The sequence below is a fragment of the Phyllostomus hastatus genome, unplaced genomic scaffold (assembly GCF_019186645.2).
Source record: "Phyllostomus hastatus isolate PE091 unplaced genomic scaffold, TTU_PhHast_1.1 phas_scaffold_78, whole genome shotgun sequence".
NCBI lineage: Eukaryota > Metazoa > Chordata > Mammalia > Chiroptera > Phyllostomidae > Phyllostomus > Phyllostomus hastatus.
In genome coordinates this window covers 107,187,177-107,212,598 of record NW_025334041.1, presented here as the reverse complement: position 1 = coordinate 107,212,598, position 25,422 = coordinate 107,187,177, and the positions used below count along the sequence as shown (strand labels likewise).

Sequence of the window (25,422 nt, the reverse complement as noted above, 5' to 3'; positions counted from 1 at the left end):
TCTAATCAGCTCTTACATTTGCCATTTCCAATAATTTTTTTTAAGGAAGTGACTGCTTCCTGTAATCATTAGGTATTTGTCCTTGAGGTTGAGGGAATTTCATTGTCATCTGAAGAAGCCGTTGTGGGTTTCAGTTTGGTTTCGGTGATTGCCTTCTGTCCCCTGAGTGTGAGCCTGAGGTCCCTTTTTCACTTTTACCTAGTGTTTGTTCAACCCCATTATTTTTATCATCTAGTTCCTTTGTACCCATTTTTGAGATAAATGGCATTGTTGTCCTGTTCAATCAAAACCCTTTTGTTGCCTGTTGCCACTCTGTGGGGTCTCAGAGCCCCCATGTGTGGAAACCGAGGCACAATGATGACACAAACAGCAGTCCCCTCCCCCCACCTCTGGTGTCCTGGGTTTATTGAATGGCATCGGTATATTGCCAGGTAACCAGGTCATCAGCAAATCCTCCTGCCAGGAGGCAGGTGACTGTGTTTTGGTCTCAGTGACCTTTGGTCTTCTGTGTGACCCTGACAGGCTCCTGAGTCTATTTAGGACTCTGAACTGGGAGCGAAGGAACACACTACCTGCTAATTACCCTACAAGGTTCCAAGTACAGAGAGCTTCATTCTGGCATCTCCTCAGCCGAGTCTAGAATTCTCTTCCGTGTAAATCCCTGGCCTCAGCACTGTCAGAGGAAATAGCATTACATAAATAACTGTAAACCTTTGAGGAGCCACAGTTGAAAAAAGTAAAAAGAATCAAGTGAAATTAATGTTAACATTATATTCTGCTTAATGTTTCAACATATGATCACAGTAACAATATTAAGTAGGTGTTTTACATTCTTTCTTTTCACATTGGGTCTTCAAAGTCCAGTGTGTTTTGCATTCACAGCACATTTCAGCTCAGACTTAGTCACAGTGTAAGTGGCTGTTGTGCGGGACCATGCGGCTCAGACGAGGTGACCGTAAGGGGCCATTTGTTTTCTTCTTTGGACCTTGGCACTTCGCCTGGCAGCTGGCCTGGATCAGGTGCTGAGAAGCCATGCCCAGAGTCAAGTAACAATACTGCGTCTTGCTGTTAAATATAAAAAACGAACAGACCATGGGCAGATTTTATGTTATTGAAATTATATTGAAGGTCAAAGGTTATTGCCAGAAGGCTAATTTGACATTGTTTGTAGTACTAGACCTTACTATTTGAATTTTCACTCAAACTCAGTGCAATTCCAAATGTTTCTGTTTTAATATATGTATTTTGACTTTAGGCATATTCCTTTTATTTTTAATTCTTCAACCAAAAAAAACCCCTGATACTTTATTTACTTATTTTTCATGGCCTTGATTATTTTTCTTCAGGTATTCAAGATAAACTGGACTATATCAAAACTTTAAATATAAAAACTGTTTGGATTACTTCATTTTACAAATCATCCCTTAAAGATTTCCAGCATGGTATTGAAGATTTCCGAGAAATTGACCCCATTTTTGGAACAATGAAAGACTTTGAGAATCTGGTTGCAGCCATACATGATAAGGGTAAACCAAATGGAAGGTGGGGGGGAGAGGGTGGGGGCTGAGGAGAGCAATTCTGTAAATGCTCACTTACAGCATTTTTTCCGTAACTGTCATGTGTTATTTTGATATAATCTTTTCCTAACACTTGAAACATTTTCACTCATTAGGTTTAAAATTAATAATCGATTTCATACCAAACCACACCAGTGATAAACATGCTTGGTTTCAACTGAGTCGTAACCGGACAGGGAAATATACTGACTATTATATCTGGCATAACTGTTCCCATGAGAACGGCATAACCACGCCACCCAACAACTGGGTAAGTACCAACCTTCCTGATTCACAAGGTGAAAATGGTCAGATCTTCAAGGATTAAAGCGGCTGTTTTATAAAGGCCTTTTAAGGAAAAAAGTTAACGGGTAGAGTTTATGAGAAGGGGAAAGTCTCCCAAAGAAATAAAAATAAGGTACCCAAGTCTCCTAATGTCACTTGCATTTCTGATTTCATTGTAGAGCTAATATGTTCTAGCAAATTAAATCTACACTCGCTGTTCTCCTCTCCATCCCTCCTTCCCTGGCTTCCCACTGTGTCCAACTTGGAGTCCGTGTCCCATTAGTTTCATAAGTAGTCTTTCCACTCTCCAGACCCCTTCACCTTTCTGACATTTGGCACCCACTACCCCGCCCTCCATCAAAACCCTAGCCATAAATGAACTCAACCGTCAGCGTATTCTTTCCCTGAACCTTTGCCTCTGGAGATAATGCACATTCATTGTCCCCACCTGAAATGAGTCATCCAATCTTCTCGGCAATTTTACTAAGCTCAGCAGATCGATATGACCCCCTTCCTTTTCGAACTGCCTTCTCCCTATCGAGTCACCCTGAGCAGGAAAGTACTTCAAAGAGCGAGCAGAAGCGAACACACCTCCCGTCCCGTCTCCAGCCCCTGCACGCTCACTTCAGCTGAAACAGAGGCCATGCCCTGCAGTCTGGGGTAACCAGATTGGCACATAAAATCCCAGGGAGCCCAGTGAAATCTGAACTTTGGATAAACAATGCATATTTTTTAGTATAAAATATGGCATGGGCCATACTTGTAGGAATAGTTATTCATCACTTATCTGATATATAGTTTTAACCGGGTGTCTTGTATTTTGTCTGGCAGCTCCACTCCTGTCCCAGGCCAGTCCCTCCACTGGCTCTGGCTGACGTTCTCTCCTGCTTTCTGTACAGCCTTTTACTCTGGATCCTCTCTCCTCACTCCAGTCCCTCCTTCTCTCTTCTTGAGTGTCTCCCTAAACATGTAAACAGGCAGGCTCCTGGGCGTCAACTTTCAGACGATGCAAGGGCGCTCAGAGTCGCCATGTGTCAAAGCTGACTCTGTGACTTCCTCCCCCCATTTCTGGTGTCCCGGGTTCTTTGAATGGCACCAGTACGCTGCCAGGTGGCCAGGTCATCAGCAAGTCCTGGCTGTTTTACCTCCTTACTTATTCTTTTCCCCAATCCACCCACTTGTTAAAATGATCGTGATAATAGCAAACATTTACTAAATGCCTGCTATTTGCCAGGCTCTGTACTAAATGTCTTGTATTCATTAATTCACTCACTCCACCTTAAAATCCTATAAAGTAGGCCTTGGCTCCTGTTTTGCAGATGAGCAGACCGAGGCAGAGAGATGTTATGTACCTTGCCCACGGTCACACAGTTAGTGAACGGCAGGGCTGAGGACAGGCTCTGGTCAGTTTGCCTCCACAGTCTGCTTTTAAAAGTGGCTGCCTATACTTCAAACCGTATCATCTCATGCCTGCTGAATTGCAATTGCTGCATTTTTTGGTATCTAGTTTTTCTACTCTTCCATCAGTTTTCTGCTGCAGCCAAGGTTGTGTTTTGTTTTAATGCAACAGTTGACGCATACAAAAATATATGTAATATATGATAGATAATATAAACACCTGTAGGTATACCCATACAATGGAATATTACTTGTCAATAAAAAGGAATAAACTATTGATACCCACAACATTGATGAAGTTCAAAGTAACTCTGCAGAGTGAAAGAAGCCAGACAAAGAGTACATACTCTATAATTCCACTTACATGAAATTCTAAAGTCTAGACTGATCTATAGTGGCATGAAGTGGGTTTGTTGTTTATAGAGATGCAAGGGAGACAGGGAGGAGTGGAAGAGCAGGATTCGGGATGAGAAAGGGTAGCTGTGTTTACTATTTTGAGCATGGTGAGAGGTACACATTTGTCCAAACTGATCCAATTGTACACCTTAAATATGTGCAGTTTGTTATATTCCATTATACCTGAGTAAAACTGTTAAAAAATATTTGTAATATACAGGGTCTGGCAGAAGTAACGCCTGCTTGGGTGTGGTCGGTAGGGTAATAAGATGGGTGTAATAACTTACAGTTTTTTAAAAAATATTTTTAAAATTTATTTTATTTTTAGAGAGGGAAGGGAGGGAGATTAAGAGAGAGAGAGAAAAACATCAATGTACAGTTGCTGGGGGTTATGGCTGGCAACCCAGGCGTGGACCCTGGCTGGGAATAGAACCTGCGACAGTTTGGTTCGCAGCCCACACTCAATCCATTGAGCTACGCCAGCCAGGGCTATAACTTAAAGTTTTAATTTGAACATTTCACCTAGAATCTCATATGGTGTGCTTGAGTATGCCATTGTCATGTTACAGAATCACATGCTTATGATTTTGTAATAAAAGATTTCATAATAAAGAAGAGGCATTATTTGTGCCAGACCCCTGTATGTCTAAGCTAGGAAAATAATAACATAGTGAACATCAGTGAACCTGATGCAGACACTGGCCTACAGTGTCTGGGTCATTATGGATGAAATGAGACATTCACATGAACTACTGAGTCTGGTGGAGGAAAAGGGACAGCATGGCTTTTCTCTCAAGGGAAGCAAACGCTTTGGCCCTTGCCGTGAACCGACTTTATTGGGTTTCTCAGCACATTACATGATGGTCTTCGTTTACTATGCAAGGTTGGCTTTAGGTGGTTACTTTTTTATTTATTTATTTTGAGAGAGAGAGAGAGAGAGAGAGAGAGAGAGAGAGAGAGAGAGAGAGAGAGAGAGGGAAACACTGATGTGCCAATGTGCAGTTGCTGGGGGCCATGGCCTGCAACACAGGCATGTGCCCTGACTGGGAATTGAACCTGAGATGCCTGGTTCGCAGCCTGCGCTCAATCCACTGAGCTATGCCAGCCAGGGCAGGTGGTTACCTTTTACAGAAAACAAAGGAGCCAATGCCACTAATCACATCATAGAAGAGGGATATTTACAAATGAAAAGGTAAAAAGTGGTTGAACTGGTTATACTCATCCTTGAAAGGTTTAGCATGGATTGTAGGAAATTACTTTGCAGTAAATGTCCTCAATTCAGGGTGAGAGAGTTTTTTTAGCAAGAACAACTCAAAGCAGTCTAGGCACATTGCAGGCCTGATTCCCCACGGAAGAACCTTTTTGTGGGTGTGGGTCCTGTGCATCTCTGAGTGGGAGCTGGGCCCACACCACGCAGAACGGTCTCCTACAGAACCCTTCCCCAAATTAAGAATTTGAACGTTACCTAACCTGCCAAAACTACCTGTGGGCCCTCCTCAGCACGCCCCCCTCACCTCCTCTAAGAGGGAGCTGCTACCTTGAATGAGGGGTTTCCAAGTCCTTGCTTTCATTTTGCCTTTATTACACATGCTACATGTTTTTAAACTTTGTATTATTTAGTCTCTTTTGTTTTGAACTGTATGAGACTCATTATGCCACATGTAGTCTTTGTTACTAGGTTTTTTCCCCTGATTGTTTGGTATGTGTGGTTCATATATTTTCACTGTGTAAATATTTTATGATTTACTTATCTAATCTTTAGCTGATGAAAAGTTGGGCTGTTTCCAGTTTTCTTTTTTACTGTTAACAATGCCCTTGTAAACATTCTCATTAATCTCCTTCTCCTGGGGCACGTGTGCAAGAGCTGCAAGGTAAATGACTAGGGTGAGATTGCTGGATGCAGGACACCCCGGGCTTAATGTCACAGGTGTGCACAGGTAACCAGGTTCTTAGTGATCGAGGACAAAGAATTGAACCGAACACACAAAGTTTATAGCATAAAGAAAGAGGGAAGGTTTATTAAGTGATAGTACACTCCACAGGACACGGGAGTGGGCCAGCTCTGAGCAGAGAAGAAAAAGGACACGTGGGCTGGGGGATTCTATTCTTATAGGGGCAGAAGCACCTTCACTAGTCTTTGGCAGGCTTTTCCTGTGCAGGTACAAGGAGTTGGATTTCAAAGCTACTGTGCATGTGTGGTTTCCCATGACTTTCTTGATTGGCTACTGGAGAAGGGAGTCCCACAATGTTATTTCATTATAATGATATTATAATGAATCAGGGGTAGCACGCAGGTGCATTCTATGATTCAGAGTTATCCCAGAAAACAGGAACAACCCGTCTTAGGGGGTCTTTGTCATGTATAGATGTTTTCTACCTCAGCCCTGCGGGGCCTCTGGAGCTTCCTTCCTGACTATCTCCTGCCTCATTAACTCTACAAGATAATGCCACATTGATTACCAAAGTGTTTGTACCAATTTATGTGGCTTTGTGGAATTCTTCTTGTATTCTGCATACTGATTTTTTCTTGGTTATATCTACTGTAAGTATCTTATCCTGGTGTGTGTCCAGGTGGGCCATGAGGTGAGCTGACAAAGGTATGTTTTACTAGAAGTAGCCGCTAGTACAGCTCAGCAGCTACTACTTAGCTTCAGCCAGGCGTTGCTATGGAAATGTGGACCCAGAGTGATTAGGTTTTCCAACTAAAAAAAGAAAAAGATGCATGCAAAATCCCTCTGTTTTTCAATGTTGTCCAGGTGCTCTCCTCTTTAGCACGAAATGAACAACTGCCCCAAGGCAGAGCCCAGAGGAACTGTCATGTTTAAGGACCCCTGAGTAGACTGAGAAGGAGTGATGGGACGGGTAGGAGAGTCCACCAGGAGGATCCACCAGGAGAGTCACGGCAGGCGGCCACGGTGTGAGCGTTCCCAGAAAGAGGAAATCAGGACCAGTGTCAAATGCTGCTGTGTACAGACACCTCAAGTTGCTAGATTTTTTTTAAAACAGTCCAGGGGTCTTCTATATTGTTACACTTATCATGCCGTGAATTCGTAGGCAATGGGCTCCAGCGGCTGAGGCTTCCTCCCACTGGTTCTCACACAGTGGACATCTCTGGGCGGAGTGGGCTGGCGCTTCCCTTGAGCCCTGGCGCCCTTCCCTTTGCCTTCCTTCTGGTAGACTCCCATGTACGTGGCCACAGGAACAGCTCTACGTTTTCTGAAAGGTCTAGAGAACATGCAGTGAATGACTCTCCTCTTTCCCTTGTAATTCATTTTGGTGAATTACTGGAAGACGGGTCGAGCCAAACGGGAGGACTAGTAGAATGTTTAATTGAATGATGCTAATATTTTTCTGAGGATACAGTTTAAATAATCACTCTGTCTGGATTCAAATGCCATGACCAGTAAAGTGTGTCTTTCTCCCAAACTGACCATCATTTGCTTTTCTTCACAAACAGGAGTCCAGAGCCTGGATAAAAGGTTCAAGAAACTGCTAGAAATGTCCGCTCCATCACCTGGCCTTATCCTATCTTTGAGAGCATTAATTTGCTATTGTCAATTGTTATAAACAGCTTCTGCTATAGAAACACATGACAACATGTTTGGGGGGCATTCGGCCAGCGAGTGGCATTTTAGGGAATTCATTTACCCCATGTGCCCCCCAGAAGGAAAATTCTGGGGGTTTGTGCACTCAGTCTGGGGCGAGGGCCAGGGATGTCAATTCATCACTTTTTTTTATGGGCAACACCGTCCCATGAATCCTGCCAAATAAATGATTTGCTGTTTTCTGTTTGCTAGGTAAGTGTATACGGAAATTCCAGTTGGCACTTTGACGAAGTACGAAACCAATGCTATTTTCACCAGTTTACGAAAGAGCAACCAGATTTAAATTTCCGCAATCCTGATGTTCAAGGAGAAATAAAAGTGAGTATAGACACCTACGCCGACTTCTCTATGACTCGCTGCTTAAGTGGATATTGGATACACCTTATGTTAAACAATAATCACGTGAGCACAATCCAGTCCTGTAGTTAAATTCCGGGATTAAGGTGTCAGTCAGATGTAAACACGGACCCTCACTCAGGTATGGGGGGGGAGCCTTCCTTCCTCTAACCCAAAATAATGGAAATGGGAAGGAGGCGGAGACACCTCCCGCCTTAGCTCAGAGTTGCCCCCGTGCCTGTGGCAGGGAGCTGGTGCAGGAAGCCGGTGCTGGGAGCTGGGCCGGATGCGAGCTCGAGTGTCTGGCTCCTGCATCTGCCGCAGCCCCACCGCTGGCTACCGTGAGCTCAGGAGTGAGACAGTGGCCTTTCGGATTCCTTTTCTGTGGGAAACACAGTTGATGCAGTGTTTGTCCCGAGGGCTCTTTGGACATCTGATGAGATAACCACACACAACACTTCTGTATTCACTCAGTGTGAGTATTAATTTATTTGCTGTGTGTCAGGCCCCGTTGTAAGCCCTGGGAATGTAACAGTGAGGACCAGCAGCCCTGCCCTCAAGGAGTTTCCAGTACACCGAGGGGCGGCAGACAGGTGCCGACCAAATCTGTAACTGTAACACGTCGTGGGGGTGATGACTGCTGGGGGAGGGGCCTGGAGGTGTCAGGGTGTGGATTCAGAGATAGCCCTAACATGAGATAGTCCCATCGCTTGGACAAAACCCCGAATTTTGAAAGGGAGCCAAGTAAATAGCCGGGGCAGAGAATTTCAGGCAGAGAGAAGAGCAAATGCAAAGATTTTGAGGAGAAGATGCTTCATGTGTTTCAGGGAGGGCCTGAGGCCAGTGCCTAGGCTTGCCAGACACAGTGACAGGGCACCTGGAGAAATTTTAATTTCTGGTAAGCAATATTTGAGACATACTTCTACTAGAAAAGTATTCATTGCTTATCGGAAATTAAAACTTAACTGGTTGTCCTGTACTTTATCTGGCAACCCTACCAGTGCGCTGGAGTGAAATGAGGGAGAGAGTTAGGGAGCTGAGGTGCAAAGGGGGGTGGGGGCGGATGCTGTAGGGCCGTGGGTGCTGTTGTCAGGGGTGCATGTTGATCTTCGTAGGGCCCCTCTGAGGTCTGTGCACAGGAGGTTTCCTGCCGTGACCCAGGTGAGAGCTGACAGGGCTGTGTTCTCACCTGTGTGGGGGACATTCCAGTAATACCTGACACATGACTCACAATAAACATTAGCCGTGTTGCTGTTGTCATTAGTGCTGCTGCTCTGGCTGTAGAGAGTTTAGGTTAGTGGGGGCGTGCTCTGAGGTAGGTGGGGTGGAGGGTGGGGCAGAGACCACGGCAGCACTGAGGGGCGTGGGTCCCTTCCTACGGCTCACCTGGGCAGCCAAGTGGAGAGGATGCGGGCCGCCATGTTGAAAGCTCGAAGGCACCTACACTTCTTAGGTTTGTTTTTGTTTTGTTTTTAAATAACAGATTTGAGATATAATTCACATACTCCAAAATTCAGTCCTCCCAAGTGTATCATTCAGTGGTTTTCCTATATTCACAGAGTTACGCAATTGTCACCACTAGCTTCAGAACATTTTCACCACCCCCAGAAGAAATTCATACCCATTAGTAGTCACCCCTGGGGCCCGTTTCTTACTCCTCCAGGGCCCCGGCAGGAGGAATCTACTTTCTGTCTCTATGGATATGCTTATTCTGGACATTTCCTAGAAATGAAATCACATAGTTATCCATCTAGGACACATATCTATATTTAACTATTTGAGAAACTGCCAAATTGTTTTCCAAAGCAGCTGCCCCGTTTTCCATCCCCACCGGCGGTGTGCGAGGGGTCCGATTTCTCTCCGTCCTCACCAGCACTTGTTGCTGTCTGTGCTTTTGATGGTGGCCACCATCCTGGTGGGTGGGAGATGGCACGTCCCTGTGGTTCTGATTCGCGTTTCCCTGGTGGTTAATGATGCTGAGCATCTTTTCATGTACTTCTAGGTTATGTCTTCATGGAAGAAGTGTCTTTTCAAATCCTTCGTCCATTTTTAAATTGTGTTGTCTTTTTTACTGTTGGGTTGTAAGCATTCTTTATATATCCGGGATACGTGATTGGCAATTAATTTTATTCCATTCCGTAGGTTGCCCATTTACTATCTTGATAATGCCCTTTGAAGCTCAAGAGTTTTTAATTGTTATGATGTCCAGTGTATCTACTTTTTAATTTTGTTTCTTGTGCTTTTAGTGTCATAGTTAAGAACCATCGCCTAACCTAAGGTCATGAAGATTCACTTTCATGTTTTCTTCTTAAGAGTTGTATAGTTTTAGCTCTTACATTTTATGTACAATGTGAGGGGATTCAACTTCATTCTTTGGCCTGTGGTTATCTGGTTATCCCAGCTCCCTGTGTTAAAAAAAAAAAAAAAGGTCATCTTTCCCCCATTAAACCATGTTGAAGCCCTTTTGAAAGTCAAATGAACATAAATGTCAGGGTTCATTTCTGGACTCAGTTCTGTTCTGTTGAGCATATGTCTGTCTTTAGGCCAGTATCACATTGTCTGAATCAGTGTAGCTTTGTAGTGAAATTTGAGATTCAGAGGCGTGTGTCTTCCAGCTTCATTCTCCTCTTTCCAGATTGTTTGTCCCTTTTGATTTCCACATGCATTTTAGGATCCCCTTGTCCATTTCTGCAGGAAACCTTCTGCTAGGATTCTGATAGGGTTTACACTGAATCTTCACATCAGTTTGGGAAAACATCTCCACCTTAACAATAATACGTCTTCTGACCCACGAACGCAGGAGATCTTTCCACTTCCTTAGGTCTTTAGTTTCTTTCAACAATGTTTTGTTGTTTTCAGTGTACAAACCTTGCATTTCTTGTGTTAAATATATTTCTACAGACTCCTTAGTTTCAGGACTGTTTCTACTATATATGTTTGATGTTTTGCAGAATTTACATAAATTCCTTTGGGATCTGTTCTAGAAGCAGGCACCGTGTCAGGCCAGCCCTGTCTCTGGGAGGGACGAGAGAGTAGAAGTTTAAGGGGTCGCAGACGCAGTTCGTGGACTGACTAGGGGTTAGTTGTAAATGTCTCTGGTGGAGTGTGGGCTCTCTGCGTCTCCACTACCTAAGACCATGTGCAAACCCACACCTCTACCTTCCTCCCATGCACACTTATCGGGCACTTGTTTGTGCCCAGTGCTTTGCCTGGATCACATCCCTTAATGCTCAGAACAATCCTGATTCAGGAGAGTTTCTCAGAGAAGGAAACTGAAGCCTGAACAGGTGAAGTCACCCACCTGGGGAGAGGAGGACCCAGATTCAAACCCAGGCATTGGGACTCCAAAGTCCTTGCTCTTACCCACAACCCCACATCCGACCTGAGGCAAATCGCTTCTCTCGGTGTGCTTCAGTTTCCTATGCACTTGTTTTCGAGCAGGTTTTCAGTTCGAAATTCCTCAGTGCGAGTATAATCCGGTGGTTCATCAGGCGGTGGATTTCTACAGGCTCTTAGTGGCAATTGTGGTGGATTGTCTAGAGACGTTTAGACAAGTGTGATAGATTTTGCCAAAATGGGCCAGCCAATACATGAACTATTTTTGACTACCCCATCTGCTCTCTTGCAGGCAGCCAAGTAGTTAAGTGCGTGACTAGGAGCCTTATTTACTAGTTTTGCAGGATGTAATCCCTCTTGGGATGAATCATTACTGTCTCTGGTTGAGAGGTTAGATACTATTTGCAAGGTTGGTTTAGAAGATTTACTATTAGAAGTAAATCAGAAAGGCCAAGAAGGGAAGGCTCTTTGTTCCTGAGAAGTGACCTTTTATATAAAGTGAACTCCTGACAGTCTCCTATACCCCCAGCAGTGCTTATCTCTTTGGTAGTGAAGCAGGTTAATTTTTGAAACCCAGAGAGTTTGTGGTGAGGAGGCATTTGGAATTGGTTTCCATACCAATCTGTACTTCTGTCTCCAGGTTCTCATCAGATTGCAGAGTGTCTGTTCCATGGGAGGCTGGCGTAGAGATAACACTCAGCACAAAGCACCCCCCTCTCTTTTCCTCTGTCCTCCCACTTGCACTGGTCCTCAGGGGACTTGGATGCACCATGAGCCTCTCAGAGCTTGAGTATTTTCAGCTAGAAAAGTCAGGAAGCCTTCTTGGAGGAGGTGACTTGTCCAATTACCTTTGTTTTTACTTGTACTCCAAATCTCTTATTTGATAAATGAGAAAACGGAGGCCTGGAGAGGTGAAGTGACCCAAGGGCCCAGTGGGTTAGTGGCACAGGAAAGGAGAGACTCCAGCTGCTCCAACCCCATGTCTGGGGCTCAAGATGACCCTGGACCTGCCATGTGGAGGGAGTCCCGAGCCCCAGGGCAGGGGACCCTGGGGCGTTAGTACGTTCACAGCAGCTGCAGACAGGGAGCCGAGATGCCCTCCCGGTGTGAAATGGAATCCAGAGTGAGTGTCCGTTCTGCTGCACCCACACTGCGCACAGCATTGCTGGAGACATGCCGCTCAGCTGAAAATAAAACTCACTGCCTGCTTAATGAGCCAGCCCTGTGCTCGCTGATGACAACTGCACCATTTATTGCACCTTCTATAAGTTATATGTTTTGTTATTATAAATCAACTACTCATTTAACAAGATGCATTGCATGTTGATCACAAGCCAGGGCTACTATGGTTGGTGAGACCAACCATAGTTGTAGCCGCCATGGGGCTGTATGCTGAAGGGGGCGACGGACAAACAGGCAATTACGGTAAAGTGTGCTGAGTGACCGTGGCAGTGGGCAGTAGGAGCGCACAGGGCAGGGACCTAACCTGGGCAGGGAGCTGTGGAGTGGGAGAGGTCAGGGAGGTTTTCAGAGGAAGCAAGGACACCCAGTGGCTGAGCAGGAATGGGCTGAGGGAAGAGGCACGGGTGGGAGTGTTTCAAGCAGAGAGAAAGCCTGGATTAGGGCGCAGCAGAAGGGACAGGAGGGTCCCACATGGCTGGGAGCTCTGTAGGAGAGGGGGCTTGACTCAGCACGACCAGGGAGGGATGAGGTCTGAGCCGCACTGAAGGTTGTGGTAAGGATTTGGGTTTTAAAGGTCTCAGACAGGGAAATAATTTTGGACTTGCACTTTGAAACGTCGGTCTGCCTTTGGAGAAGAGGTCTGAGTGGAGCAGGCTCGGAGGCTGAGAGGCCAGGAAGGAGGGCGGGACAGCGACTGGGAAGGTGATGCTTTGGCCCCAGGAGGTGGCATCACAGAGAAATCACCTGGACTTAGAGAGGGTTGGAGTGACTCCCAGGGCTGGGACTGGAATGCTGGCTGGGTGATGGTGCGGTTTCCAGAGACGGGAGGCACAGGCAGTGGAGGGAGTGTCCTAGTTCCGCAGAGTTTGAGCTCTCCCTGAGATGTCCAGGTGTTCAACGGAGAGTTGAGTGGAGGACATGGAGCTCGGTTCCAACTTGGGGACTTGTTGATGCACAGTCAGTGGCTGCAGAGGTCAGGAGAGAGCTGGGCTCCTCAGTGGGAGAGCTGGGCGGCCTGAGATGAACGGGGGTCAGTTGCAGCTTAGCTCCAGCTGATTGTTGTTCTGTGGGAGTGAGGGCCAGGTGCTGGTGGACCTTCCAGGGTCAATAGGTAAGACTGCCATACAGTTCCAGTTCTGGTGCCACCACTTACTCTATGACCTTGGTCAGGGTGTGTCATCTCCCTGTGCCTCAGTCCCCTCGTTGGTAAGATAGGAACAATAATGGTACATGCTTTGCAGGGTTGTTGGAGGATGAAAGGGTTTAACCTTGGTTAAGCACTTGGGACGTTGTAGTCCTTATCATGTAAGTACTTGTTAAATCATCAGTAAGTGGACAGATAAATGAGTAAACGCTGTTGGGAAGTGACAGGAGGAGAAGGTGTGAGATGGAGCCCGAAGGAGCACAGATGTTTGGAGGTCTGCCGGGAGCACCCAGGGGCGGGGTGCCGGTCAGGAAGGGGCAGGTTCAGGATCGGGGAAAACGAGGTTAGTCCGCAGTGTCAACCACGGGGGAGATCAGGGAACGTGAAGACCGAAATGTGGATTGACTCTAGCAGCGATGCCTCATTAACCTCACGGACACCCCGCAGGTGGGAGTCATTTTATTGAAGGTTTAGTGAGGTTGTGCTGATGCCCTTACTCCTGCCGCTGGACCGTGGGGGAGAGAGGACAGGACACAGAGGGTTCCAGAGGGTTCGGACTCCAGACCTGGGATCCTTCCCCCACGCCCTGCTCCTGGGGGGCCTAGCAGAGAATTATACCAAGATTGCGGAGCAGCACTACAGTCCATTTTCTTTCCTTTGCCTGTGTACAGAGAATACAGTTTTCTTTCTGCACTTCTGAAGCATCCTGTGCTTCCTCACTCCTTCTTGAGATGGACCACGTGGGGTTTGTGTTGTTATCAGAAGGAGGCCTTACCGATCATCATGTGAGAGTGGAGCTTCTCTTCCTCGAACTTGGCCTTTTACGTAACTGGGCCCAGTAACTGGGCATCTTAAAAGGTTTGCCTCAGGGTGTCATGAATTTGGATATCAGTGATGTTGGAATAACCCCTTGTTTACTCACAGCAGGAAGTTGCTTAAGGAGAAGAGAATGAATAAGTGCCTGGTGAGAACCGGAACCCATGTGATGGCCCGGGAGTTAGACAGGAATCGTGGACACAGTGCACTGTCCCCAGGGTCCTGTGGTGCTCGCATGGGCCATCCGGTCCTGGTGGAACCAGGTTCTGGGTCCACATCCACATCAGGCGCAGCAACACTCTGGGAGACCTTCACTGGAGTAAAGGGAGGGTTAATGATTAAAGTCAGGGCTCTCTTTTCTCTCCTGATCAAGAGCATAAATAATAGCATGAAGCAAATATTTTTCAAGAGCAAGTTTTGGACTATCTGGGTGAAAACCTCACCATTTAAAATGACGCTGAAAAATAAGCACCAGCTTCTGCCGTTTTGCTTCCTTAAACGATGATAGTATCTCTTGCCGGACTGAAGGGAAAACCCCTGCCTGGGTCGTCAGCCTCTGCTGGGGCACCCGTTTCTCGTTCTGTGATGTTGGTTCAGTCATTGACCAGACCGAGGACCCCTCCCTAAGTGAGTGAGGCCTCCAAGAAGGAAACTAGGAGGTCTATTTCAGGAAATCAGTGTTCAGAGGTTTGAGTTTCCAACATCATGGTGTTGAATGTTTTTCCACGGGCCCTTTGGCCGCAATACAGCTACTTGTCCCACCCTGGTCCTCCTCCACTGCTCCCTCTGGTGCCAACAGCGCCCCCTGTGTGTAGCTGGTCTTTGTAGTTCCAGGGCTGAGCTGAGTGCCTGGCCTGGAGTTGGAGCTCAAATACTTAGTGAATGAATACATTTGGCAAGAAGTAAAGATGCTAGTAAGAACAGACCTGTGGGTTTCATGCTCCACATAAAAATTCCTGGCTGTTGTGGGGTCTAAAGCTTGTAAAAATTAGAGGTTTTCTTAAAATTAAGACTGTAAAATTAGGTATGAAAAAAATGAGTGTTCCTTTAGAAGGAGGTTAGAAGCTTGGTAGGGAGGGGCTCATCCAAGTGAGGAGTCCTTATGCTTGGGCCCTAAACCCACCTAGATCCTGTTCTACAAAGGAGCTGCCTTGATATCTGTCGACTTTTCTAGCTCAGTCTCTAACATTTGCCCTCACTTCTTGCCATCCTGTGGTGCTGACCTCCTGGGCAGATTCTACTATTTCACCCTCTTGTATTACCTCGTTCCTCTCCTTTGAAGTGTTATCCTGGCTTTGATTGAAATATTTTTGCATTACAATTTGATTGTCTACTTGGGGGTTCTAACAGAACTCTGGAGTCCCAGACCTGTCTGCTATATTTTGCTGGTGCTTGTAGTTCCAGGGCTGAGCTAAGTGCCTAGCCCAGAGCTGGAACCCAAATACATATTGAATAAATACATTTGGGAAGAAGTTCAGATGCTGGTAAGAACAAACTTGTGGAGTTTGTGCCCAAAGGAAAATTCCACTGGGTAGTACCAACCTAAAGTTATTTGTATCAATGTGTCCATGCTAAAGATTACCAGCAACAGAGCCTGCTTAGATCTGAAAAAATTCCAAGTTCTGCTATTCAAAAATGTCACTTTCGAGGAATTGACCTCAGCTGTATGAACCCTTGCATTTAGCCTCCTGACACTTTTCAGACCCCTGAATTGCAGCGCCTGAGAGGTGCCACATGCACATGCAGAGACAAGAAACACTTCAAACAAGTGATTTCGGGCATAGTCCTCACTGGGGTTCTAGGTCTTGGTTCCCCTCAATAGGTGAAGACTGGCTACTTAACTCTAGTGCTTTGAATTACAGGTGGCTCTGCTCTAATGCAATGCCTCCCCATACGACCTCCCATTCAGCAAGGGATGAGCGAAGAGCAGAGTAGGGAGGGCCACTGTCGCTTTGCAGGAGGGTAGCTGTGGTCAGTGCTGGCATAGGCCAGGCTAAGGGATGCCTCGGGGTGGGACGAGGAGCTGAGACCTGCGCCCTCAGCTTTTGAAGGCCTACTTCTCCCAAATGCCCCAACACAGGCCAACTCTAGTAAGTCTGCCCTCCATGATGGGTTCATGCTCTCCCGCAGACAGTCCAGAACACTCTTCTCATCTCATGCCCTAATGAAATCCCACCGGCCAAGTTCAAAACTAGCTCTTCCTTTTCTGGTAGTGCTCACCCATGGTAAACCAGATCACCCTGGTGCTCCAACAGTCCTGCAGACAGAGAAGTCTCCTCTGCTGAGGTTGAGCTGTGCTCTGCCCTGCATCGTTAGGTGACTTGTCATGTGTCCCCAGCTGTTTTGTAGACACGCCAGGGAGTGCGCTGTACTTTTGTTGTGTCCCAACGGGATCATACCACGTGCAGGTCATTCTGGCTCACTACACTGCCTTCTTTTATTCCATGACTGGTTCACTAGGTACCAGGCAGAGTGTCAACGGCAAGGGAAACAGAAATGAAGCTGCAGGCTTCCCTTCAAGCATCTCCCAGTGTGGTGGAAGGGCCTTTCATGACTGGGCGCTTAATTGTTTATCTTCTCTCTGTGTGGACTGACCTTTAAGGAACCAGCATGAGGAGGAGGATACAGTTTCCAGTTTCTCCTGAGTCCTATCTTTCATTTTTAATGGATTCTTTAAACCTTGGGAACATGCTTATAACATCAGTTACAAATGTAACATTCTGAATTCAAATATGAGAGAAGCGTGGGTGTCCACAAATGCAATTATTGAGTTTATTATACGGAGGCACTACTATGCTAAGTGGATAATAAATGTACACTATGAGGGCTGTGCATGTTTTGTATGTGGAGATGTTTGTTTTATTAACAGACAACATCTGTATCAAGGATTGTGATAATGGGTAGCTAATGTGACCACGTATTTTGCTTCTTCATTTTAGGACATTATACAGTTCTGGCTTGCAAAGGGTGTTGATGGCTTTAGTTTCGAGGCTGTTAAATTCCTTCTGGAAGCAAAACATTTGAGAGACGAGGCCCAAGTGAAGAAGACCCAAATCCCGGTAAAGTTTGGTTTTAGACGTGTTTTTTTCCTTTTCTGAAAATGTCAGCAGAGCACTTTCTTTTTTAGTCTGAGACATTTAGTCTACACATTTGTGTAGCAAAAAAAAAAAAAACCAATCTAAAATTATTATATATCATGTGATGCCCTTTGTATAAAGATAAGCAAGTAAAATGAAATTCATGTGGTTTTCAACTTTATTATCAAGCTTCTAAGCTTTTGTCCTGAATAACAGATTTCTGAGTACTTATGACTTCATTAAAACAAGCCAGTCAGCTTCAGAGGAGTTGGCCATGTATGGGCTAATTATGAGAGCACATCATGAAGGCACATTATGATTAAGCCATTTTTTGCACATTATTTTCAACAAAAAGGAAAAAATGGTGATGAATTAGCTGTCTCAAAGAGAAGTGCTTATCCTTGGAGGGAAATCGCAAAACAACCTTGCTATTTAATAATGAGATGTCATAAGAAAGGCGTACATTTCCAGTCTTGACAAATGATCAGAGCAATGGGATTTGTGTGCCATCCAAGAAAAAGTTAAAGAACATGTAATTTCAGGAAGAGAGCTAAGATTCCAAAAAATTCACTTGGAAGTTTACTGATGAAAAACAGGGTCCACTGAATGGACGGCAGCTCAGGCTTGGATTGTCCAGCCTGCTGTTCCGGGACTCACAACTGTGGCCCGTGTTAGACGATGTAACATCTCTGTGGAGTCGAGATTACTGTAACCCTAGCAAGGCACAGCATGAGTATCAGGAAAAGTTATCGAAATCCTCGGGGAGTTTAACAGTGGAAATAAAAAAGCAGTTACAAAACCAAATTTAAATGCATGATATTAATAATTTGTGAGCAGATAAAGTGTAGGTGTAATAATGAGCTCTTTAATCATTTAGATTATTTGTTTTGTTTGCCTTTGAAAGTGTCTGGAGCATTTAGGACAATTAAACATTTAGGAGGAGAATTTTGTTAAACATCCCTGTTTTCAATGTTTGCATGTCCAGTAGAATTTGTTTACTAGATTTATAGTTAATAATTTAAGCATCACGTGACATACTGATAATCATGGATGTTCTCCATCACGAGACCCCTTAAGCACTGAGCGTGCTGGGACCTTCTCTGACCATGTGTCTTGGCTTGAGAACTCTGAAGACACGGTCTGTAGCCACAGCAGGCCAGCTGTGGGCCTTGGCCATGGGCAGTGATGGTAACCACGCTGTCCTGTTTTCAAAGGACACGGTCACTCAGTACTCGGAGCTGTACCACGACTTCACCACCACACAGGTGGGGATGCACGACATCGTCCGCAGCTTCCGGCAGACGATGGACCAGCACAGCACGGAGCCTGGGAGATACAGGTAACCCAGGACAGATGCCCATGCTCTACAGGTGCAGCAGTTCAGCGCTCACATCCCAACATTCGCAAGTGGTTCAAGTTACCATTAAACAGGCCTGCGTAATCACAATGTGTGGTAGCTCGGGGAGGCCGGGGCCCGGCCACTTCTGTCACGTTGCTGGACTTTGCTGACTTGCACTTTTCTCTTTCATAAAATGCTAATAACCACGGTACTTTTTTCACAAGAATTTTGTGAAAATTAAAAGATAACGTTATCTAAGTGTTAATCACCATTATTACTTGGCCTGTCAGTATCCTGGTACAGTATGAATCCAGATGTTGCAGCTAAACTGTTAGTGGACCCCACTGGTGAGGAGCGCAGCTGTGGGCTCAGATGGGCCCGGAGAGACTCCTGTGCAATGGCTGTGTGACCGTGGGCTGGTCGGTTCACCCTAAGTCTCAGTTTTCTCAGCAATGAAAAGGGGACAGCCACACCTTTATAAGGCTGTTGTGAGATTACATGAGATGCCGTATATGAAGCATTTAGAACAGTGTCTAGCATGCAGTAAACAAAATAAACTGAACCCTTACTGTGCTTTTATGATTACCCAGTAGAATCAATAGAAAAGGAGTTAAAGACCTTTCTCCTCCTTACAGTAGGTCTTCTGGTTACCATCCCGTTTTACAGATGAGGAAACTGAGACTCTGAGCACGCAGGCGTGGTCATGCACACAGTCACGGCAGAGAGGGGATGGGAGTGGAGACGCTGGGCTCCAGGCACACTCATTGATGCAGGGTCTCAAACAGCAAACACCAGCACTGATGTGGGGTGCTCAGGAGGATGTGTCTTCCCTGAAGAGTATTTGGTTTTTAATAACTAAGTGCGCACCTTTTAAAGGGAGACTTTATAAGGGTTCAAACAGAAGGTGAAGTTCTTTTTGGGGGAAAACCCCCTTTACCTCATATGCAGATATATACTGAAAATTCTAACTGGGATGATGAGAATTGCTAGTCTTCCTGGAAGCCACTGAGTTATTAGATTTAGAAAGAACAATCTTGATTGAGATCCAACTGTTTAACTCTTAGACATGGCCTCAGTATTAGGCTAGTTTGGGGGGTTTATTACAATGAGAAATTGTCCAGGTGACCCAGTGTGCCATTTCTTGGTCATCAGGCTTGACTCTGCTTTCTAGTGAGTCCCAGCCTGATATGGTTCACAGTGTGCATTCACCTCCCACATCCTGTTCATCAGACTGAACCACTTCCCCAGGCCCTGGAGACACTGCACCCTGCTGATTCTTGCAGGTTCATGGGGACCGAAGCCTATGGAGACAGCATGGACAGCACCATGGTGTACTACGGGCTGCCATTTATCCAAGAAGCAGACTTTCCCTTCAACGATTACCTCACTCGGCTCGACAGTCCCTCTGGGGACGGCGTGTTCGAGACCATCACATCCTGGATGGAACGTATGCCGGAAGGGAAGTGGCCCAACTGGATGGTAAGTGCCCACGCCCAGCTCAGCGCGGCTGGTGCCGGCGAGCTCATGGAATAGTCACCTCTGAACCGGAGGATGTGTGTCTCTCCGTGACCTTCACCTTTCCCTAACTCGGTGACTGTTTGTGAGCCAGGCTTGTCCCAGCTTCTGACCAGGTTCTTCTCATTTGTCTTCATTGTCTTCCTTCTGGTTCTGACTATCGTCTGCATTGGTCTGTCTTCCAGTTTGCCGATCCCTCGGCCGCTCCAATCTGCCAGGCCCCTCCGCTGCGCTTTGCACTGCTTACTGTGGTGTTCAGCTGAGATGTCTCCTTGTCCTTTTCATGATTTCTCTTCACTGATAGTAGCTGCTTGATGAGACGTTGTTCATCATACCTTAAAAAAATCCTTTATAGTCTAGCTCTTTGAATATATGTATATAATAGGTGATTTGAAGTCTTTGTCTAGTTAAAGTGCAGTGTTTGGGTTTTCTCAACCACATTTGCTATTGAATGCTTCCTCCCTTATGTGTGGGCCATCCTCTCCTGTTTCTTTGTACTCTTACAGTCTTTTTGTTGTTGTTTTGAAAACTGGATATTTTAAAAAATGTAATGTGGAAATTCTGGAATCCGCGTTCACCCCTGCTTTGTGTTTGTTGCTGCTTCTTTAGTGACTTTTTTGGATTAATCCTCCAAATGACTGACTGTTCCTTAAATGCCTTGAAGCAGTCAGTCTCAGGTCTTCCCTGGGCACTTGCTCTGCCCTGTATGCTGGTGTGGTCTTCTGGATTCCCGGAACAGGTTGGAGCCCCTCATGGACATCTCGCTCACCAGCCCACCCCAGGCGGGTGTGATGTTAACTGCTGCTGGCTGTTTTCAGCAAATGCTCTGGAGATGGGGTTATTTGCAAAATCAGCTCGAATCATATCAGATAAAGGGGAAAAAAACCCCAAGTTCGAGCTGTTAGAGAGGTCAGACAGTGAGTGTTTTCTCTCCAGAGACCTTTTGGTAGACTCTGCCCATTCTGTCACAGCTGCTGTGGCTAAAGCCTGCTGGTTCCAAGGCTGTCGCAGATCTTGGGGGAGGGGCATGACGTCAGGGCCAGTGAAAATGACACATAGCTGGCCGTTCTGAGATCCAGCTGTTTTTCTTGAATAAACACTCCTTAGATTGTCGCAAGCCTCTAGCCAATTTCTAGAGTTCTAGAAAAGTGGCTTTTTGGTTTTTGCCAGCATTCTCTTTCTATGGTGGGGATTTTTAGAGGTCCTTGGTGCACCGTTCTGCAAGTGCCCCAGATCACACGGTTCATACTGTGGTTTCAGCACTTTTCACACACTGCGAGTCTCGGGCATCCCAGGGGACGGGCCTCAGCCTGCGGGGGGCCCTGATCTCTGTCCGCTGCTGTGACCCACCCGTGGAACAGTTCTGGTGGGGGCGGCGGGAGTGTTCTAAGTCCAGAATGCTTGAATATCCCAGGGTTTATTGTCAGACGCTTTTAAGATAATGAAAAGAATGAGTGGAGGCAAAACTTGACCTAATTTTCTGTCCATAAAAATAGAAAAATATGCCCTGGCTGGGTGGTTCAATGGGATGGAGTGTCATTCTGTACACCAAAACGTCGCGGGGTAGATCCCCCAGACGGGCGTGTGTGGCAGGTGGCCAGTTGATGTTTGGTTCTCCCATTCCTCTCTCTCTAAAAATCAACAAACATATCCTTGGGTGAGGATTAAAGAAATAGGGAAATGCTTTACAATGGTCAGAATAGGTCATCGTAAAGATAATTCTAGTGCATCTAAATGGGGGAAAAAGCAGCCTCCCTTTTCCTGAATTGTAGCAACCGAGTTCCGGCTCTTGGACTCAGGTTCAAAGGCTGGCTCTGCCTCCTTCCCTGACTTGAATGAAGGATGCCGTTTCCCTGTTCCATCATGTGTAAAGTGGCGATGATACTGGGCAGCGCGGCGGTGGAGCGGGGAAAGGAGACCTAACGTAGGTGTGGGAGTACTTTTCAAGCAGCAGAGTGCCATGCTCAACATCTGCAAGGGAGGAGGAGCTGCGTGCGGTGTATGGAGAGAGCTGTGAGGTGGTCTGAGTGGACTCTTAAATAAGGACTAGGCGTTACAATATGTAACTGGACCATTAAACATAGAAACACCATCCTTAAAAATAGAAAACTTGACAACAAATTTCCCCATGGCTATGTAAATTTCTTTATAAAAGTTGATTTACCTCTTAACATTTGTTCTGAATAGTCCACAAGCCATGGACATGGGCAGTTTTTCTACCACCCGTCCCTTCCACCTGCTCTGATCTGTCCTTGTCCTGCCTTCATGGGAGACAGCTGTTCCCTGTTCTGTTATGTATTCTCTTATCCAAATGTGCAAAAATACCAGTATGTACCCTCACACCTCATTAGATCTGCAGTATCATTGTGAAGTAAATTATTTTGTTGACCATAGTGGCCAAGACAGGAAATTGGCCAGTTATGCAGCAAGTAACAGGGTTGGGACTCAACCCCAGGGTTGCTGATACCAACGTCTCCATGGTAACAACCTTGTTCTTTGCCTGACAGAACTTTTTGTGAAATGGTAAATCTTCTGGAAAACTGTGTAGAGTTGTACTCTTAAAAATATATGCCTTCTAGACCGGTGGCCCGGACAGAGTCCGGCTGACTTCTCGTCTGGGGAAAGAGTACGTCAACGCCATGAACATGCTGGTTTTCACACTTCCCGGAACCCCGATCACTTACTACGGAGAAGAAATAGGAATGGGGAATATTTTAGCCACAAATCTCAACGAAAGCTATGATGTTGTAAGTTAATATGATTTAACCATGCACTATACCATATACACATTCTTGCCAAAGCAGATGACTTATTACTTCTGTTCTACAGCTAAAAATCATGGTTATTTTGCCTTTCTTTCTTACTGTTAAGACAGTAAGGATTCTCAACCTTTTTGGCTGGGGAGCCTGTACACAGCCCTGCCCAGTGTGGCTCAGAGGGTTGGGTGTCATCAGGCAAACTGAAAGGTCACTGGGTGGGCTTCCCAGTCAGGGCACATGCCTGGGTTGTGGGCCAGGCCCCCAGTAGGAGTGTGTGTGAGAGGCAACCACACACTGATGTTTCTCTTGCTCCCGTCCCCTCTCTAAAAATAAATAAAATCTTTAAACAGAAACAAGTTTGAGAACCAGTTTTGAGTCTGGAGTATGATTTCTGCCCTCTCCATGTCCAGAAACATTTATTTAGTGTTTGTCTCTGCCGCTACATCTCCCCTGACCACAGCACAAGGACTCTTCTTGTTTCAACAGAAGTAACTCACGCACAGCCTCAGACGAGCTGGGCTGCTTATGTTTTGCTTTTGTTTGAGGCTATGACTCTCATAATTGTGTTTTGGGTAGATGAATAATCTTGGACCTATGATTTGTGTTATTAGCTTCAATTGTATGAGATCCAAGTTCCCTAATATTTGGTCAAAGGGCACTCTTTCTATTTCAGCTCCTAAGTCTGTGTGTGCGTGCTCATGCACGATGACCAGGCTGGGTAAGAGGGCAGACCCCAGGCTCCCTGTGCATGGCTGCACGCATGGCTGCACCGTCACTGCTGCAGCAGAGTCCAAGCATGTGTCAGAGTTCAGTTAGTATTGTCTATCCAAACCCAAGACACCATTGACAACTTTTTAAAAAAAAATTATTTATTTATTTATTTTTAGAGAGGGAAGGGAGGGAGAAAGAGAGAAACATCAATGTGCAGTTGCTGGGGGCCGTGGCCTGCAACCCAGGCATGTGCCCTGACTGGGAATCGAACCTGCGATGCTTTGGTTCGCAGCCCACGCTCAATCCATTGAGCTATGCCAGCCAGGGCGACAACTTTCCGATTTAAAGTGTGGAACTGGTTACGTACTGAACGTTAAGATCTTTTCATTATGAATGCTAATGATACAAGTACTGCCAAGAAATGTGGGTAATGAAATCATTATGTTGCAAATTATGGCCAAATTACAATTCAATTAATAACCAGACCACTATTTCCTCCTTATGGTCTTTTGACACAGAGCACCCTTCTTTCCAAGTCACCAATGCAGTGGGACAACAGCTCCAATGCTGGCTTCTCTGAAGGCAGCCACAGCTGGCTGCCCACCGGCACCGACTACGATGCTGTGAATGTTGATGTAAGTGCCCATGAGAACGGGACGCTGACTCCAGCACGGGAGATGAGTCTAAAACCTTAACTGATGCTCTGTAGTCAATCACACAGACTGCTCGTACAGTTTCCAAGTCATGTTTTTGTGACCATACAAACCAGGACAAATTATGCCATGCAAACCACCACACTGAGTATACAACTCCTCACCAGACGGACTAAGAGCTCTGAGTTATTAGGGAAATTTTACGGAGGTCTATTAGCAAGCCTAGCTACCTTTCCTCCTTTCTTCCCCTTGAAGGAAAGGAAGGAAGACGATGGGTCAGTCTAGGGTAGTGAGGGCTTGAGAGCAAGCTTGTATACCTGAAGAAACTAAAGACACGAACAGTCCCCAAAAGTAGCTGTTCTAGAAAAGCACACCCTTTTTTGCCTATACTATTCTGTTTCCATGGTGATCAAGTTTGGCAAACTTCCTAAACACTGTGACTACTAAAGAAATAAAAAGTTCAGTTCTGGGAGTGCTCAGTAGCTCGTAGCTACCACACTGGACAGCATAGATAAAGAAGAGATATAAAACATTAAAATATATTTTAGAATTGCCACTACAATATTAAGGGTAGCCATTAGAAGAACAGACATGACTGTATAATTTTTAAAGAACATTAGAAGGAAAAAAGTACATTAAGATAACCAACAGATCCAATAAAAAGCTAAAAAGGAAGAAAATAAAAAAAGTACGACTACAAATGAAAGAGAAAATTAGGCTACAGGATTAGGTCTAAACATGTGGCAATCATGGATATACATGGGTTACATTTACTTGTTAAAAGATAAAACTCTCCAATTAGATAAGGCAAATCTGACAGAAGACTTAAACAAAAGGACAGAATTAAAATCCCGACACTGAAGACAAATGCTAACAAAAAGAACGCTTGCCTCCTGGCTATAGCCATCGAAACAAAAACTGTATCCCTTTAGACTGAGTAGTTTCATGCCCAGATATCTGTATCATTAGATATGATTTAAATGTCATTTAATCCTATGTGTAATTATGGTTAATCTACACAATGGAGTCATTTCATTTCTAGGTCTCTGTATCTTTTGATACGGCTCCAATGTAATTTTATCAAATGTTTTTGATAAACATTTGATAAATGTTTAGATCCACACAATGGACTAATATGCAACTTTAAAAAGAACGAGGGAGGTTCTGTGTGCACTGACATGAGACTGTCTCTAACGTGCTAAATAGTAAAAGTACAGAATGGTAAGATGCTACTACGTGTGTAAGACAAAGTGTGTCTGTGTATCTCTGCACAGGCACAGAAGGCTCATTTCGTGACTCATGAAAATGAAAGAG

At 45.5% G+C, this 25,422-nt stretch overlaps 1 protein-coding gene across 1 annotated transcript in view; it reads left to right on the top strand.

Moving 5' to 3' along the window:
* The window catches only part of SLC3A1 (solute carrier family 3 member 1), a 32,275-nt gene that overhangs the window by 4,713 nt on the left and 2,140 nt on the right, over positions 1 to 25,422 (top strand). Inside the window, exons 2-9 of the mRNA XM_045827122.1 lie at positions 1,347 to 1,526; positions 1,673 to 1,827; positions 7,433 to 7,558; positions 16,994 to 17,113; positions 18,346 to 18,470; positions 19,754 to 19,949; positions 22,565 to 22,732; positions 23,974 to 24,090. Of these exons, the coding sequence (XP_045683078.1) occupies positions 1,347 to 1,526; positions 1,673 to 1,827; positions 7,433 to 7,558; positions 16,994 to 17,113; positions 18,346 to 18,470; positions 19,754 to 19,949; positions 22,565 to 22,732; positions 23,974 to 24,090 (1,187 nt within the window). The remainder of the gene's footprint in view (positions 1 to 1,346; positions 1,527 to 1,672; positions 1,828 to 7,432; positions 7,559 to 16,993; positions 17,114 to 18,345; positions 18,471 to 19,753; positions 19,950 to 22,564; positions 22,733 to 23,973; positions 24,091 to 25,422) is intronic.